The 18,590-nt window shown below is 37.5% G+C and overlaps 1 protein-coding gene across 3 annotated transcripts in view; it reads right to left on the bottom strand.

Annotated features, from left to right (window-relative positions):
* lrrcc1 (leucine rich repeat and coiled-coil centrosomal protein 1) overlaps window positions 1-18,590 on the bottom strand; it is a 127,057-nt gene that overhangs the window by 9,122 nt on the left and 99,345 nt on the right. For all 3 annotated transcript variants that reach the window (XM_072256265.1, XM_072256274.1, XM_072256283.1), the window contains 4 exons: window positions 16,169-16,343; window positions 9,908-10,071; window positions 7,634-7,842; window positions 2,635-2,772 (listed from right to left, as the gene is read on the bottom strand). In XM_072256265.1, the coding sequence (XP_072112366.1) occupies window positions 2,635-2,772; window positions 7,634-7,842; window positions 9,908-10,071; window positions 16,169-16,343 (686 nt within the window). The remainder of the gene's footprint in view (window positions 1-2,634; window positions 2,773-7,633; window positions 7,843-9,907; window positions 10,072-16,168; window positions 16,344-18,590) is intronic.

The raw sequence follows: 18,590 nt of genomic DNA, 5'->3' as shown, positions 1-18,590 counted from the left end.
AATATATTCTGTATAAATAATGGTGGAGATTAGATAAGGAGTACTAAATTTCAATGAGAAAGCAATTTAATCAAACTGTAAAATCAATGAGATTTTCACAATTTGGCCAAGAAACTTGTAATTAAGAAAAAGAATAAAACTTAATTCTTGATATTTTTGAGCATAGTTTGCTTAAGAGGAGTGTCCTTTTCTTTAAATCAAAGTAAAATATTGAACAATATCTTCCTTTCTTACAAATGTCTGAGAGGATTTCCTAGCGGTAAAATTTTACATTTTACTGTTAGTCTTTTTTGAGTCAACTCTTCAATTATAAATGACCATGTCCATATTCAACATTAAAACTAAAACTAATTAACTTGCCAGTGTCTAAATACACATTAGGCCAGATGGTGGCATTGTAATACTTTTTATCCCAATACAAGCAATTGTTTTACTGACTTGAAATTGGATCAATTTGGACATTTTTTTGGCATTTCCTGATTCAATTTCAATAGAAAGTGAAATGTAATTGAAAATAGGGATTCGTGTACAAAGTCTGCAGTTTTACTTTGGGGTCCATTAGGCATTTGATGCACAGAAATGTTGACATTTTCATTTACACACGAGTAGCATGTGCCATTTACACATCACTCCTGCAGAGGACTTTGAAATTTGCTGCCCTGGTGCCTAGACCTAAAGAAACAATCATACCTTCTGACTCAGTTATGAACTCCCTTTAACCCACCCCACCCCACTCCATTCACTATCCTTCACAGCCACTTTCCTTCCAAGTCCTCTACATACCAATTCTGATCCAAACCATTTTATTTCATTTGTTTAAGAGATACTGTGTGAAACAGGCCCTTCCAGGCCAACAAACCACCTATTTAACACTAGCCAAATCACAGGACCATTACAATGACCAATTAACCTACTAACTAGTAGGTCTTCAGTCTGTGGGAGGAAACCCGAGCTCCTGGAGAAAACCGCTGCGTTTCATGGGGACAATGTGCAAACTCTTTACAGATGGCACTAGAATTGAACACTGAACTCCAGAACATTCAGACCATTGCTCTGAAGCTCTATTCTCTAGTCCTCCTCTTGGGCCTTGCTTCCTGTAATCCATCTCCACAACCAATTGGGGTTTAAATAATTTCTTTATTTAGTCTGCAACAGCAAAGAGCAAAGGAAAGCACTTTAGATGCAGAAGGCCTACTTGGTAGAATAAGCTACCCTGGACCTCACGCACTAATGAATTTGAGTGGTTGGTCCATACGATGTTTGGCTAGCTAAGAAAGACTGTTTAAATTACAAGATTTTTTTTTCCCAGATATGTGGCAATACAGGAATCACATTTTCCATGTTTTGACCCGGATTAAGCAAAATTAAAAAAATAACATTGCATTTATCCATTGCATTTTATCTTATGTTTTTATAAAAGTCATTTTCCTCAGATTGCAAAATGTTTCTCCAGGGATGATTTAATTTCTTGACTCTAATTCTGTGAAGCATGCCCAATTTTTCAATATTATAAAATGTAAATCAGTAAGACTGACAAATCATTTTAAGGTTCTTGTAGTTGAAATTGAAAATCTAGAATCAAATTTTCAGCAAAGTTCATATTTAAATTAAATTGTTAATTTGGGCAAATATAAAAAACCATCCACTAGAACATGTTAAACAAATATTGATAAAATGTATGGGACTGGGATAACAGTTGTGAAAGCAAACATAACATTGAGACAAGCAAGAGAAAAGCTGCAGATGTTGGAAATCCAAGCAACACACACAAGTTCTGGAGGAACTCAGCAGGCCGGGCGGCAACTATGGAAAAAAAAATACAGTCGATGTTTCAGGCTGAAACCCTTCGGCAAGGACTGGGGAAAAAAAAAGGTGAGGAGTAGATTTGAAAGGTGGGGAGAGGGGAGAGAGAACCACCAGGTGATAGGTAAAATCTTGAGCGGGAGAGATGAAGTAAAGAGCTGGGAAATTGATTGGTGAAAGAGACAGAAGGCCATGGAAGTAAGAAAAAGGGGGAAGGAGCACCAGAGGGTGGTGATGGGTGGGCAAGGAGATGAAGTGAGAGAGGGAAAAAGGGGATGGGAAATGGAGAAGGGGGGTTGGGGGGGCATTACCTGAAGTTTAAGAAATCGATGTTCATGCCATCAGGTTGGAGGCTACCCAAACAGAATAAAAGGTGTTGTTCCTCCAACCTAAATGTGGCCTCATCATGACAGTGGAGGAGGCCATTGTTGGACATAACAGAATTAAAATGGGTGACCACTGGGAGATCCTGCTTGTTCACGTGGTCGGAACATAGATACTTGGCAAAGCAGTCTCCCAATCTACGCCGGGTCTCACCGATGTACAGGAGGCTACACTGGGAGCACTGAACACAGTAAATAATCCCAAAAGACTCACAGGTGAAGTGTCGCCTCACCTGAAAGGACTGTTTAGGGTCCTGAATGGTAGTGAGGGAGGAGGTGTAGGGGCAGGTGTAGCACTTGTTCGACTTGCAAGGGTAAGTGCCAGGAGGTGGGGGGGGGAGGGGCGGGGGGAAGAGAGGAAAAGATGTGCTTGGTTGTGGGATATTATACTATTGGAACAAGTGGAGTAGCTAAAGTGATGATACTTCTTATTGTTGCCAAAACTTACTTCTGGGCTTCTAAAGCTTTGTCTCTTTCTTCAACAAGTTTCCTTTCTCTGGCATCAAAGGATTCTTTCATGTGTTTGACCTGTGTTTCCAACATGGTTAGTATCTCTGCCTTATCCTGCCACTTCTTGTTTACAGCACTACAAATACAAAAGACAAAAGCAAAACATAACAGATGTTGCAAAGGCACAAATTGCTATAAATACTCAGCTTTGAAAAGTGATTAATCTAAAACCCTATTTTTCTCTCTCTGCATTTACAACCTGAACTGTCTAAATATTTCTTACTATCTTTATTACACTTCAAGGAAAACAATTGCAAATGTTGTTCCACTCTTTAAGAAGGGACAGAGGCAGATGAAAGGAAATTATAGGCCAGTTAGCCTGACTTCAGTGGTTCGGAAGATGATGAAGTAAAATATTAAGGATGAGGTCTCAGGTAATTGGAGGTGCTTGATACCATAGGCCAAAGTCAATATAGTTTCCTTAAGAGGAAATCTTGCCTGACAAATCTGTTGGAATTCTTTGAAGAAATATCAGGCAGGATAGACAAAAGAGTGTCAGTGGATGCTGTTTACTTGGATTTTATGAAGGTCTTAAACAAGATGATGCACAAGAGGACGCTTAACAAGGAAGAGGTCATGGTATTATAGGAAAGATACTACCATGGATAGAAGATTGGCTGACTAGCAGAGGGCAAAGAACAAAAAGTGTGTAAATAAAATGGGATTTTTTTTGGTTGGCTGCCAGTGACTAGTGGTGTTCCACAGGGTTTAGTTTTGGGACTATATCTTTTTACATTGTACTGTCTGCAAACTTGGCCACAAAGCTATCAATTCCATCATTCAAATTATTGACAAAGACAGGTGGAGGGGCAGGTAGTGTTAAGGAAGCAGGGAGTCTGCAGAAAGACTTGGACAAATTGGGAGAATGAGCAAATAAGTGGCAGATGGAATAAAGTGCAAGAAGCGCATGATCATGCACTTTGGTAGCAGGTCCTTAGTACTTGCCCAAATACCCCATCTGGGCTGGATGTTTTCCGTGGGTTCACCTTCATGAAGGATGCTGTTATGTCGACTTTAAAGACTGAAATCAGAAGGTCATCAAGACCTGTGGTAGTTCATGAACATTCCTCCATGCTTTGACAGTCAAAGTGAGCATAGAAGGCATTGAGCTCATCTGGAAGTGAAGTCCTTTTGTCACATGTCACTTGCTTTCATTTTATAAGAGGTAATAGCATTCAAGCCCTGCCACAGTTGTCGAACATTCTTCACTGATTCAAGTTTAGTCTGGAATCCTTGTTAAGGATTCCCTAAAGTTAACTTTCAGGTTGAGTAGGTGGTTTAAGAAGACAAATACAATGTTAGTATTAATTTAGAGAGGACTAAAATATAACAGCAAGGATGTGATGCTGAGGCTTTATAAGGCAATGGTCACATCACACTTGTAGTATTGTGAGCAGTTTTGAGAACCTTACCTAAGAAAGATGTGCGGGCATTGGAAAGAGTCCAAAGGAGGGTCATGAGAATAATTCAGGAAACAAAAGGGTTAACAATGACAAGCATTTGATGACTCTAGGCCTGTACTCGCTGGAAATTTGAAGAATGGGGGGTGGAGGGATCTCATTAAAGCCTATCAAATATTGAAAGGCCTATATTGAGTGGATGTGGAGAGGATGTTTCCTATAGTGAGTGACTCTAGCACCAGAGAGCACAGCCTCAGAATAGAGAGATGTCCATTTAGAACAGAGCTGAGAACGAATTTCTTCAGCCAGAGGGTAACAAATCTGTAGAATTCAGACAGCAGTTGAGGACAAGTCTTTGGGTGTATTTAAAATGAAGGTTCTTGGTTAAGTCAGGGTATCAAAGGTTATGGGGAGAAAACAGCAAAATAGTGTTGAGGGAGATAATAAATCAGCCATGATGGAAATATGGAGCAGACTCGATGGGCCAAGTCTTATTCTGCTCTTACGTCTTATGGTCTAATTTGAAGGAAGCTGAATAACTTCACTTGACATGATGCATCTGTTAGTTCATTAATAACCCTTTATCAAAGATGTATAGAGTAACTTTGTAATTCTTGGATTTTAATTAATGCATTTCTCTATGGTTTCAATTACAGCAATTTTTGTTAAACAGACTGGATTACTTCTGATCAAGAGACTTACCTCCCAATAAGTAGAAGCGTGTATCTTGAGAATTAATGATTACGTTAGTTTTAGTAATATGCTCATTGAATTAATGTTTTCTCCAACAATGTTATTATAGTCACTTAAGCAAACTGATTGAACAGACTGAAGTTTACTGATTACAAAGGTAATAATTTTTTAAAAAAATAAAACTGTGATAGGAAGGGCAATTGACAAAGATTGCAATTATAATATACAGTATAAACTGAAATACAATGATTAAACTTCAGAGTTCATTTCCTAGAAAAATACTTGTAAATGAAAAGAAATGTGTGAAAAGAATATTTAGTCTGTTCTTAACATTTAAACATATCTCGACTACCACCAAAGACAGTGTATTCCAGATACCCACCACTCTCTGCAAAACTTTGTTTTACATGTCATCCATATGAAAGCATAAGTACATCAAGGTAGTGCAAAGGAGAAGGTAAGGACCTCTTATTCCCTCAGATGGACTTAAATTCTCCTATGACACTATTTGAGAAAGAGTATGTCGTGCCCAATATTCTTAAAACTTGCCCCTCACATCTCCTTTGAAATTAACCCCTCTCAGCTTAATTGCATGCCCTCTGGTATTTGATATTTCAACCCCGGAGAAAACAGTACTGTCTGTCTGCTCTATTTATGCATCTCATAATTCAAGATTCAAGATTGTTTAATGTCATTTCCTCCACACAACAAAATAATTATTACTCAGGATATGATGTAGTACAAAAAAACAAGATGAAGACCACAGTAAGAATAAAAATCCACAATAAACATCATAAGATTCTGTATATACATAGGTTGATTGCATGTCCATAAAGTGATGCTAGGCTGTACGCAAGGTGAATGACAGGAAATAATAAAGTAGTGGTGGAGTTAATGGGTGGAGGTGTTGATCAGCCTTATTACTTGGAGAAAGTAACTGTCTTATAGTCTTGTAGTTCTGGCATGGATGCTATGCAGCCTCCTCCCTGATGGGAGCGGGTCAAACAGCCCATGAGCAGGGTGGGTAGGCCCTTCCTCCCCGACCCCCGATTCACTCCTAACCTATTCACAAGACACTTTACAATGACCAATTCACCTATCCGGTACATCCTTAAATTATGGGAGAAAACCTGAGGATTCAGAGAAAACCCACACATCCACAGGGAGAATGTAAACAAACTCCTTACCAGGTTTAACTCTAAACTCTGTCGCCCAAGCTTTAAGAGTCATGCTAACCGCCACGCTACTGTGGTGCCCATTCTACATCCTCTCCAAATCCTCAACATCCTTCCTATAATGGGGCACTCAGTATTCTGTGCAATTCTCCAGATGTGGCCTAACTGGAGATTTGTAAAGCACAACATCGCTTCTTGACTTTTGAACTCAATGCCTCGACTAACAAAGGCAAGTATGCCAATTGCCTTTTTAACTACCCCATGGTTAAGAAATAAACTTCCAGGGAGCTATGAATTTGGACCCCAAAATCCCACTGCTCAGCAAAATTATTAGGGGTCTTGCTCTTACCAGTGTGCTGCCTCTTTACATTTGACTTACCAAGGTGCAACAAGACACATTTGGCTGGGTTAATCTCCATTTGCCATTTCTCTGCCCTTATCTGTAACTGATCTATATCCTGCTGTGTTCTTTGCCAGTCTTCAAAGCTATCCACACCAGCACCACTGGAAAACCATGGCCTAATTATGAAAGCCAGCATGGCTTTCTGTGAGATGTCATAATTTACTAATAGAAAATAGAATAGTATAGCGCAGGAATGGCCCAAAATATTGTGCTGAACTAAATAAGTTAAAATCAAGTGGTCAACTAGTCCCTCGCCCTGCTTATCCTCTTGCTCTTGATCAATGTACAGAATGCCTTGGGACTCTCTTTAAACCTACTTGCCAAGGTCTTTTCACGGTCCCTCTTGGCTTTTCTAATTCCCTTCTTGAGTTCATTTCTGGCTTCTTTAAAATCCTCAAGAGCTCTGTTTGATTCTAGCATCCTAAGCTTCACATGCCTCTTGCAAACATTTATCTAACAACCTGTCTTTGTTACCTTCACATAATTGTTATCTAATTTCTCTGATTCCTTATAGTCAATACTGATTTCAGATGGAATCTCCGATATCAAAATGGAAAAGCTTCAGTCGAAGTTGTTCACTTGGAAACATTGCACATTGACCATAAAAAACAAGTAAAATAATATAATATTGTATATTATATATTATATAAAATAATATAACAGGCAGTATAATATTGTCAGGACAGCGGGAACAACGCTATTCTTTTTTCAAAAGGCTTAATACTCCACTGGGCAAGTAGTGCAGCCTAGGTTATATACTTGCATCTTTGCAATGGTACTATGAGCAAACTTTCAACTCGGCATTGACAGCAAGCTAGAGTCAACATATGAGGCAAAAAAAAAGGTAAAGGTAAAGAACTAATTAGCTGGGTATGGATAAGCTGTTAGAAAGAATTATAGGAATCCATTCAAGTAAAACAAAACTTAATGACTGGAGCCTGAAGAACTTGGGAAAGATTAATGGGTAGAATTTTTCCAGCTTTTACATAGCCATTCAGATACTGCTCAAGTACATCACAATAATTCAGTGCAAGAAATTAATGACAGCTAGTATGAAAAGACAACTGGAAGTATAGTATAGTAGTATATTTTATAATAAATCAATTGCCAACTGTCATGTATGTAGGTGATTTGAAACTTGATGCAATTGGTCTATTGTTAATAAACCACTATGAATAATTACTTATCAAATCTAAAATAGACCACTGCAACATCATGCAATTGAAAACATCACTTTTAATGTCAAAATAGTATATTGACATTTACCTGCATGCCCTGTTTCTTTCCTCCAGCTCAGCTTCTTTTTCTTCAAGCTGCCGCTTTAGTTCACTTTTCCGCTCTGAAAGCCTCTCAACTTTATCTTTCAGATCTTGTGATATTGCAGCTTCATTCTCTAACTCATCCTGGAAGCTTCTTTGATCTTGTAGGTTTTTCTCACGTATTTTCCTAATCTGTTCATCTCTTTCTTGTAAACCCTGCAAGGACAAACATTTTCATTATGGAAGGCTTATTCGGGAAAAGGACAAACTGCAAATGCACACAATGCGAGAAGGCCCACAGATATCCTAAATTGTAGTGAAATTAATCGTCAATTCAATGATTTTCTTTACAACTTTCTCCAAAATTTAATTAAACAGTTAAATCTGACTTGCGTTAGAATCACACAAAATTTACGGCAAATGAAGTCATTCAACTACAACCCTGTAGAAGATGGCAGAGTTTATTCGCCAAATAACTTATTTTAAAATAATAACACTAGAAGGCAATCCCAACAGAAAGTATTCCTATTGAATAAATGCAGTGCAAGCTTTATCTTCTTCTCCAATCCGGTCATGGACCATTAAGAAGATTTAATTCACCAGCTATGTTCAAAAGATGGATAGAATAATGAATTTGCAACCCACTTGATAGTACACTGAATTATTTATGCTTATAAATTCAAAACAGTGTTCCCAGTGTTGTGTAATAAAAAAAACCTTTTCCTACGATTAATGATAAACATGATAATGATCAATTTTAATCCTGAGTGCATGTCATTTCTCGTGCAAAACTTCTTTGAAATCATGCCTGGACACTCTAGGGAACAAATAAATCGTCCCAATTTCATCATCGTCATCATCAGCATCCATACGTCTTGAAAGACAATGGTGTGACACTTCCCTGATGGTTCTTGGGGTCATAAACTTGGGGCTATTAGTACTTTCTAGAGTGGCTGTACAGTCCCATTCTAGAGTGACAGTCTCTTTCACAACAGCTGCAGGTGAAGGAGGAAGGTGCTCTGGGTGATGCAGCTCTGGATTTTCTTCAGGCTCACGTGATGAGCATGTTGATCCTTGTTATCTCAGCATGTTGTGCACTGCTTTTGACTGCGGCTCCCCACACTCTCTGGTCTTCAACTGTTTCCTCCCATGTGTTGAGGTCGATGACTTGCAGATATCCCTGTTGCAGAGACATGGTCTTCCTTGTGGGCGGTAACTCTCACTCAGCTCATCAAGGAGCATGTCCTAGGGATTTCATCCCTGCTGAAGTCGTTTGACATGGCCCAACCCTCTGTGACGTTTGTGGCTGTGTTGTCCGTGGTTGCTGGTGGTGTCAGCCTGCTGTGGAACCTTTGTGTTGGTGATTTTGTCCTGTCAGGAGATGTGCAAGATGAGCAAGTAGGTGGAACGAGTTTAGCCTCTTCTCTTGGCTGATGTATGGCATCCAAGCCTTGCTGGTGTAGAGGAGTGTGCTGACCACACACACCTGCTACACACACAGCTTGGCCTTTGTCAGCTGCCTGTTGTTCAGTCTGGCCATGACAGTTGAGGCTTTGGCAATCCTGCTGTTCACCTCGGCTTCAAGGGACAGGCAGCTGGTGATAGCCCACCCAAGACAGGTGAAGGAGTTAACTACATCAAGAGAGCAACCAACTTAAACCTGAACTATTAGGTTAACTCACTTACTTAGCGTTCATTGTTCTAACTCCACTGCACCATCCCCACCAACATTTTCTTTGATGCCATCCTCAAATCCCTTCCTTGATGCTTATGTTTCTAACACTAATCTACCAAACACAACATTCTTCAATCCAATCACCTGAAAATTCACATCCTCACCAGATCAAAAATCAAAATTTAGGCAAGGGTATTAGTTAATATTGCACATATTTTTGTGCGAATGTGCCCTTTAAACTGCCTGTACTAGGACAGTTATCTTGAGCAATTCCAAACCAGTGGATACATTTTAGATGTCAATGTCATAATGTTTAAAATTTTATCTCTATACCTCTCTTTGTCTTTTCCAAATGTGTTTTAAAACCTACTCCTAAACAACTTACAATCATTCAATAGCTACTGATAAGTTTTATTTGATAATTTTCTTGTAAATCACTAAATGCGATTATTTTTGTTGAAATGACAATACACTAAAGTTCAGATTTATTCATGCTTTGGAGTTATCTACTTTATAAAAATATTACTTTTTCCTGAGAAAGTTGTATAACAGCAATAATTTGCTTCTTAATATGCAGATTGTATTTTTTAACAATGAGAAACTCACTTCTTTAAGTTTTCTAATAGTATCAGTTTGATCATCCAAAATCTTTGTTTTGATCTTCAAGGCATTTAGGTCTTGCTCATTTTGCCTTTTTAGGGATTCCACCTCTGAAGTCAGCATTTCAATCCTTGCCTCCAGTCTTCCTCTGTCTTGTGCCAAAGACGACCCTGGGTAGTAGACGTAGGAGGCACTCAGAGATGCAAAGTTATACAAAGTTAACAGTTATTTGAATTACTGTAAGCATGAAAGCCAATTTTGCACCACCAAGCCTAATTTATAGAATTCAAGACCAGTTTTAAATTTGTGGATATACATCATGTTTACCAATACATTTTGTGCATCTTTAAACCGAGCCTGTATTGATCTTTATGGTCATTAAATGAATAAAATTTTAATATTCAAAACAGCTAGTGAAAATAATTTCTATTATTCATTAGCATATAAATGCACTAATCCTTTAATACTGCCGCTGATGTTCACCATCTTTAGTGTTCTTACCTTTTATCAAAATATTCTGAATCTCAGTTTTAGTTCTGCTTATCTAGATCTTAGAAGCTAAATTCATATCATAATTTTACTGAAAAATCCAGCACTTTATACTTAATGTTTATAAAATGTTCAAAATACATTCACTCCAATCAATTTATGAAGAATAATGCTCGTAATTATAAAGATATAATGAAGAAAATGAATGAGGATGAGATATAACCTACAGAAAAATTTAAACCTTAAAAGCAGTTTAAGGGGAAAAAATTATCAAAGTACAAAGCAGTGGCTGAAATAAGTATGCTGCCTGACCTGCAGAGTACTTCCAATATCTTCTCTATTTTTGGCATCTGCAGTATTTTATTTTTGTAAGTTAATGTTTAGTGAGGTGTGCTCATAGGAGAGGCATATCAATCTGTGGGCAATCCAAAAGATGAAGTAATTTCTTTTTTAGGTAAGTGTCTGTAAGAAGTATTTATTGAGGATAGCAAAAAAGGTGAATCTGTAGTCATTATTAAAAAGGTGAGCAGTACTACCATGGAAGTGGAAAACTGGCTAAGCCAATTTGATTTTAAAAATTGTAGGATTCGGAGGAGGGAGAATTTCAGAATGCTAGAAGTTATATCTCAGAGCCAGAGATGGCTGATTTTGTAAAAGGATTGGAGAATGGTGTAGTACCCCTTTTTGAAATGCAAGGCAGATATATTCTAGGTAATTACATACATTTGTAAATTAAACATAAATTTATCACATACCAAACTAAAAGCAACACAGTTTACAGTAACAAGCATAGGTTACAAAAATGGCATTCATGTGCACGACTCTTGGAATTATTTGAGGATAGGATGGGGAAATATCAGATTACGTTAAGTTATACAAGAATGAAGGAATCCACTAAAATGCAGGACTTCATAGGGGTAGATAATTGTGTAGAGGGGAAGAGAGGTTGCAAATTGTTGGAGAAAAAAAATGAATTCAAGTTGAGGCAACACACATCAAAGTTGCTGGTGAACGCAGCAGGCCAGGCAGCATCTCTAGGAAGAGGTACAGTCGACGTTTCAGGCCGAGACCCTTCGTCAGGACTAACTGAAGGAAGAGTGAGTAAGAGATTTGAAAGTTGGAGGGGGAGGGGGAGATCCAAAATGATAGGAGAAGACAGGAGGGGGAGGGATGGAGCCAAGAGCTGGACAGTTGATTGGCAAAAGGGACATGACAGCATCATGGGACAGGTCCGGGAAGAAAGACAGGGGGGTGGGGGGGGAGAACCCAGAGGATGGGCAAGGGGTATATTCAGAGGGAGAAAAAGGAGAGTGAGAGAAAAAATGTGTGTATAAAAATAAGTAACAGATGGGGTACAAGGGGGAGGTGGGGCATTAGCGGAAGTTAGAGAAGTCGATGTTCATGCCATCAGGTTGGAGGCTACCCAGACGGAATATAAGGTGTTGTTCCCCCAACTTGAGTGTGGCTTCATCTTTACAGTAGAGGAGGCTGTGGATAGACATGTCAGAATGGGAATGGGATGTGGAATTAAAATGTGTGGCCACTGGGAGATCCTGCTTTCTCTGGCGGACTTTCTTCCCGGACCTCCTGTCCCATGATCCTCTCGTATCCCTCTTGCCAATCACCTGTCCAGCTCTTGGCTCCATCCCTCCCCCTCCTGTCTTCTCCTATCATTTTGGATCTCCCCCTCCCCCTCCAACTTTCAAATCTCTTACTCACTCTTCCTTCAGTTAGTCCTGACGAAGGGTCTCGGCCTGAAACGTCGACTGTACCTCTTCCTAGAGATGCTGCCTGGCCTGCTGCGTTCACCAGCAACTTTGATGTGTGTTGCTTGAATTTCCAGCATCTGCAGAATTCCTGTTGTTTGCGAATTCAAGTTGAGGACAGTTTTGCAGAATGTTTCAAAGGGTCCTGCTAGGTTAATTCCTCAATAGTGTATCTAATCATAATAATGCTAAAGTGTACACTGTGTACATCATTTATTTTGATAGAGTCTTAAAGAAAGTGGATTTGAAGTCCTATGTAAAATCAAACTTCCTACAAAAAAATGAAGCCGACTACAGACTTTACTAAAATGAGGATATTGGTTAAATGGCTGGTGAAATTACAAGTCAATATGTTAAGTGGAAAACATAATAGCAGCAAGTTTTCCTTGACCAGATGTGCAAAGGTTCATTTTCCATAGCCTCTAAAAATTAAAGTTGTTTATAAAACCACAAGATGGCAATACAATGTTACACACACACACAAGCTTACTAACTGCTGAATAATCAAAAAGGCTCTTAAAATACATTGCAGTACTTCAAATAGATTAACCATAGATATATAACATATTCTACATTAAATTCAACTTGATTCTGTATATATTATAAAAATTACTTTTATTAGTTATTTTATCACTGTTTTTTCTGCTTTCCTCATTGATACCCCTCGAACATCAAAGTATTATTGAGTAAGCACTGCGTAATTAACAAGTTACTCTATTTTATTGTAAGTGCTGCTCTATGTAATACAAATGTGTTAATAATGTCATTCAAACAGCAGTGAGGAATTAGATACAACCTTACTGATTATAATAGAAATGGCAATAGTAAAATTTCCATGACGCAAAATTCAATGGATGATGATTAAAAAAACACATCAAGTACCACTGACTTCAAGTTTCAAAATGGTATGTTGGATTTTTTTCTTAAATGGCTTACTTGACTTAAATTCCTAGAGAATTAATTTTAGGTAGCTTGAATTAGATTAAAGAAAGCACTGATTGCATTGATAAAAATAACAGAGTATCACCATTATTAGTTGCTTAACTTCTCAAATTATTAAGACAATAAAGCACACATAGGATAAGGTGTCTAGCTTCAGTCAGTCTGAAATTGCCAACCTTATCCTCTTGGACAATCTCCTGAAACGGCACTGATAGGAATTCATTTTGCAAATCTGTTGGATAATTAGATTGCCCTTTCAGTGACAGGCAGAATGGAACAGAAGGTGCAGCAAGGTTACAGGGTGGCCTGTTGATTCCAAGTGAGAACATTAGTAGAGCCGAATTATAGTTGCTTCTTCAGCAGAATGACCTTCATTCTTTATAATGGATAATTATTAATGAATAGTATTGGCAGTATTTCAGTGTCTTGGCATTATTTCAGTATAATGTGTTTAGTAGTATTAATGACCAATATTGCAATTCTGAATGTGTTTATTGTAAATAATTACATTGCAGCTGTAAAATCAAACCCTGTCATTTCTTTACTTCATCACAAGAAATGTTACTGTCTAATACAGAGTGAACATCTAGGTTTAAAGAATCCATTGGTAGATGTTTTTCAATTTCATTTCAACCTTTCTAATGAATAACCCATTTATATGCAAATTAGTGCAAATGACAAGTAAAGTAATTCTATTTACAGTGTAGTGGTTAGAATTACACATGTCAAGTTCACAGAAGAGCAGAAACTTCTTACATTATACAAGATGCCTCACCTTGCATTGCTCAAACTACCCATTTCAGTGACCCCAATCATCCTTGAGAAATACTTGCTCCAAAGTGAAGCAGCAAATTGCAAAAGACAAACAGCATCTTGATCATAATTTATCAATGAGAAGCTGGTCTGTCAGAACCAACAAAACTATCAGCAAGTTGCTTCCTTGACAACCAACTATCCGTGGGACACAGAATGGTATCAGGAACACTGTATATTAGAATATGCCTTAGCTATATAGGAGCAAATGTTTTGTATGCTGCTAATAAAGATCACCAATTAGAAGTATCTTTATCCATTGTTACCAGGGCAAGATGCAGTTTGACAATGGATCAAATAAACACAAACTAAACTTGATTAACTCAAAGGCTGTTGGGGCCTTTGTTAAAATTACTCCGTTCTGGGAGGCTCTTCAAGAAAGTTGAAAACAAATAAAACAACAAATGCTGGAATCTGAAACTTAAACAGAAATGAAGGAAGAATTCAGTGGGTCACGCAGCATCTGTGAGAGATCCTATTGTTTTAGGGCAGGGATCCTTCCTCAAAACTGGGGAGTGGAGGTGCTACAGTTTTTAAGAGATGAGGTGCGAAAAGGTGTGAGCACAATACAAAAGATTATATACGGACATTGGTTAAAACAAATCAGGTCTTCAGTGCCTTGTCCACTGATTGTTCACGAGGAGATACAGGGTGAAGCAGGGACATATGCATAACAGAAAATGATGACAAAGGAGTTACCTAAAGTCAGAAAATTAATTGTGTTACTTCTGGGGTTGCAACTGCATTAAAATAAGATGACATTCTTCTAGTTTATGTTGGCCTTACAATAGTAGTGAAGGAGGTTACAAACAGATAGGTCAGAAATGGAGTGGAATTGACAAGTAACGTGGAAGTTACATCAGTGCAAACTGCATTTGGTTTCTCCAATGTAGAGGGACCACATTGTGAATTGTGAATGCCATGGACCAGATCATAAATTCAAGTGCTTCACTGTTTCACCTGAAATGATCGACCATTTCCGACATCTTCGATTCTCTGCATTGTGTATGGACCATTCAGTTCATGACTGCTTGATCTATAGGTTTGCATCCATTTGTGGCTCTGTTGCAAGTGTCAAAATGCCTCCCACTCCCCATCTCACAGCACACTGCCATGCAACCAAGTCCAGCACCCGTTCATTTATATCTTCTTTTCCCATCACCTTGGGACCTAAACAATGATTGCAGGGGAACTAGTAATTCACTCACTTCTTCCAATCTAGTGCACTGCATTTAGCACAGGTTTAGTAGAGAGCCCGTTTCCATTCTGTAGAACCAGTGCACTCTGGTGGGATAAGAAGCAATCACCTATCTGTTTTTGCCTTAATTTGTGTTCCACATTTAAATTTTAGTTTGCTTATGAGAAATAGGGTAAGAGTGAATTAAAATAATAATATTTCAAATTTAGGTCTACATCCAACTGATGAATGTGATCTATACTTCGCCCATTCCAAAGATCCATCATAAAATCTTGACTACCACAGCAAAGCCACAAATGGCCACAAACACAATGGAAACTCTTAACGTCCTTTGTCCTTATATCTGACTAAATAACTAGTTACAGTCTATAGTCAAGTATCAGAACAAAGCCAATCATCTTCCTTAGCTAAGAATAGAAAAGAAAGTTCATTAAAGGGGTCAAACTGCCTATAAAATGCCATGTGTAGGAGGTACAGTTTCATTAATATACTCAATAAAACAAAAAATGAACAAGACAGTTCAGCAACACAATGGCTATCCTGCCTGCCCAATGGTTGACTGATGAATTGATTGAAAGCCCGAATAAAACATCCTAGAATGGGAGGGTCAATCTTAGTTCCTGATAATCTTGTAAATTAGTACACTAACAATGGTTCAAACTGGTCAAGCAGTGGGAACTCAATGTTTTCTGCAACAACCTTGCCGTACCATTACATCATCAAGTGATTCCAAATGCATCAAAGACAACAAATTAATTTTGAATGTTAATTTTAGTTGATACAAACCCAAGTACTGTACATTCCACCAAATAATGTACAACTTGTTTGCACAATTGTTTAATGCCTTTTACTTTTGGGAAGTTTTATAATGAAAAACAGAGCTGTAAAAACTATTATGTTTCTTGACAGCAATTAAAATAATGCTGCTTTCTTGCATTTTGCTTTCTCAGTTATTTTAAATTGTTAGAAGGTTAACAAATGAATTTAAAGTTAAACATAAATGAGTGAATATTTATATATACATTTTTTCCAATTGATCTTGTTAAGTAAAACATTCACCTTGTTGAGCTAACTCTTGTCCCCAGATCCTCTTTTCAGCCCGAAGTCCATCAATCACAGACTCCTGTGCAGTTAGTTGTGAAATCAGTCTAGATTTTTCTTGCTTAAGTAGCTCAATCTGAACTGTTTTTCTCTTATCTTCTTCAGCTGTATGTTCAAATGCTCGGAACTGGCTCTAAACCAATATTAAAGAGAATTTCAAATATTAAACTGTTTACAGTAATCCTAATAAGACAATTTTTGCAGTTTTCTCAGTCATACTATGTAACCTCAGTGGCAGAATCACAAATACTTCTTTTCTGCAGTTATTCTACTGAAATTAAAGAAGCTGAAGTAGTTAGATCACCCTATGTGGAAGTTCACATCCCATGCTACTTCCAAAGAAACTATGAAAAGAATTCCACATCATTTATTTTGCTAATGCACAATAGAACTTCTAAGAAAGTGAGCAAAAACTGAAATGCAAGATGATTACCATATACTTGTCACCTTATACAAGTGATGACCATTGCAATTTTGTCTGAATTACAAGAGCATTTGGTCCAGATATTACAAAACTTGATTATATCCACATGCAAAGTGCTTAACACTAAGTTCTATTATATCCATCTGTATTTCAATATGATAATAATCAGTTTTAATTGCTTAAAATTGAATACTTTATCAAACATGTTGGCTTTACAATTGTGATAAGACAGCACAGAGCACAAGAGTTACAAGGATCAAACAAGACCTATGAACAACAGTGACTGAATATATGTCGTGAACTACAGAAGTCAATGACTTTTTATGATACGCATTTGCATCCTTGATCCTTACTCAGAAACTAATGGGATTCTTGCTCACAAAAAGGGCAAACTAATGATAAGAAAAATGAAATTATTGTCAGATAGAGCCATTCATAATCAAACAATAAATGGTCTAAATTGCTGCAGATATCTTGTCTTTAAAAAACACAGAAAATTAAAAATTGCAGACACTGAAAACCTGAAATAAAAATGGAAAATGTTGAGCGTTGACACTCTCCAGAGCTAGCAGCATCTGAGAAAAAAATGGAAATGTTGATTCTGTTTTTCTTTCCAGACGTGCATTTGGTTGAATTTAATGGATTTGTATGTTCAATATACCATCCTTACAATATGCTACCTATTACTCTGGGCTATTCATTTTTCATCATGTGTTCCTCCTCAAAACTATTTTATATAGAACTATCTATTGAAGGCAGTTTATATTATGGATGTTGAGTTACAACCTGATACTTTAAACTACATTAGAAATTAGGATAGTGGTTTTCACAATTTTAGGAAAGCTGGTTTAACCAATACTTACTTCTAAAAGCTTAAATTTCTGACACATACAGTACAGGTCATTCTCATGGAATGAATGGGTTCCATTCTCAGACATTCATATGTTGATCTTGTCCACAAGTCAGAATATACATGAAAATTACTCAGTATAACAATCATAACTCCACAGTATTACCATCAAAAGCACATACAGTAAGACTGATAAGAATGAACAGTTGCTAAAAATGAAGGGACTTTTGAAATTAATATCATGGGAGTTCATTCATATGGAGATAGTGTCCATCAGTTGGACTTCATAATCTGGTGACAGCTTGAATATAGTCAGGACATGCCATTTTCCTTTTTTTTTACTTTGCCAAACAATTTAATGACATTACTATTACTATATTGTAAGGGAATGTATTAATGTTTCATACTTAAACACTGTACCAGAAGAATGGGGAGCTGTTATTGGCAGGATCCTAAACTATGGTCCTTCCTCACAATGCCTTTGTGATGGCTGCACAGCTCAACAGGTACTCCTGTACCTTGGAATGTGCCCGTATTCAGCATTTAGTTGCAGATATCACCTGGTGTGCAAGGCCAACGAGTTTTGGGCAAACCAAAGCATATCTTTCATTGAGTTGATCTTCCCACAAAAGTAAATATTTATCCCTGTATGAGCCCTTCAGAAAAACCCATAGAGCAAAGGATCCAGTGTTATTTGTAATTAAGTTCGCCAAAGACATTTGCAGATCTTCTTGGCAAGCAAAGTCCATCTGCACCATCTTTCGTATAGGGAGATAGTTCGTCCATACAACCCAAAACTTATAAGCAGCACCGATAGCAATACTTCCATTTCACATCTACAACCTACCAAAGGGTAATAACCATTAGTGCCTGCATATGCTACTAAGGTTACATTGTAGTTGCTTAAAATGACACCTAGGTTTTTACAAAATCTATTATAGTGTGGTGTGAAATTATGACAAATGCAATCCATACAGCTTGTAGGTTATGCTTAATTCACAGAATGTTTAGTTCATTGAATTTTGTCTTCTTAGAATTTCAGATTTTCTATGCAAAAAATGTGATCCATATTGAAGAACCACGATTTGTATCTTTCACATTAAAAG

This window comes from Mobula birostris, chromosome 1, assembly GCF_030028105.1.
Source record: "Mobula birostris isolate sMobBir1 chromosome 1, sMobBir1.hap1, whole genome shotgun sequence".
Taxonomy (NCBI): Eukaryota; Metazoa; Chordata; class Chondrichthyes; order Myliobatiformes; family Myliobatidae; genus Mobula; species Mobula birostris.
This window is presented reverse-complemented; position numbering and strand designations above follow the sequence as displayed.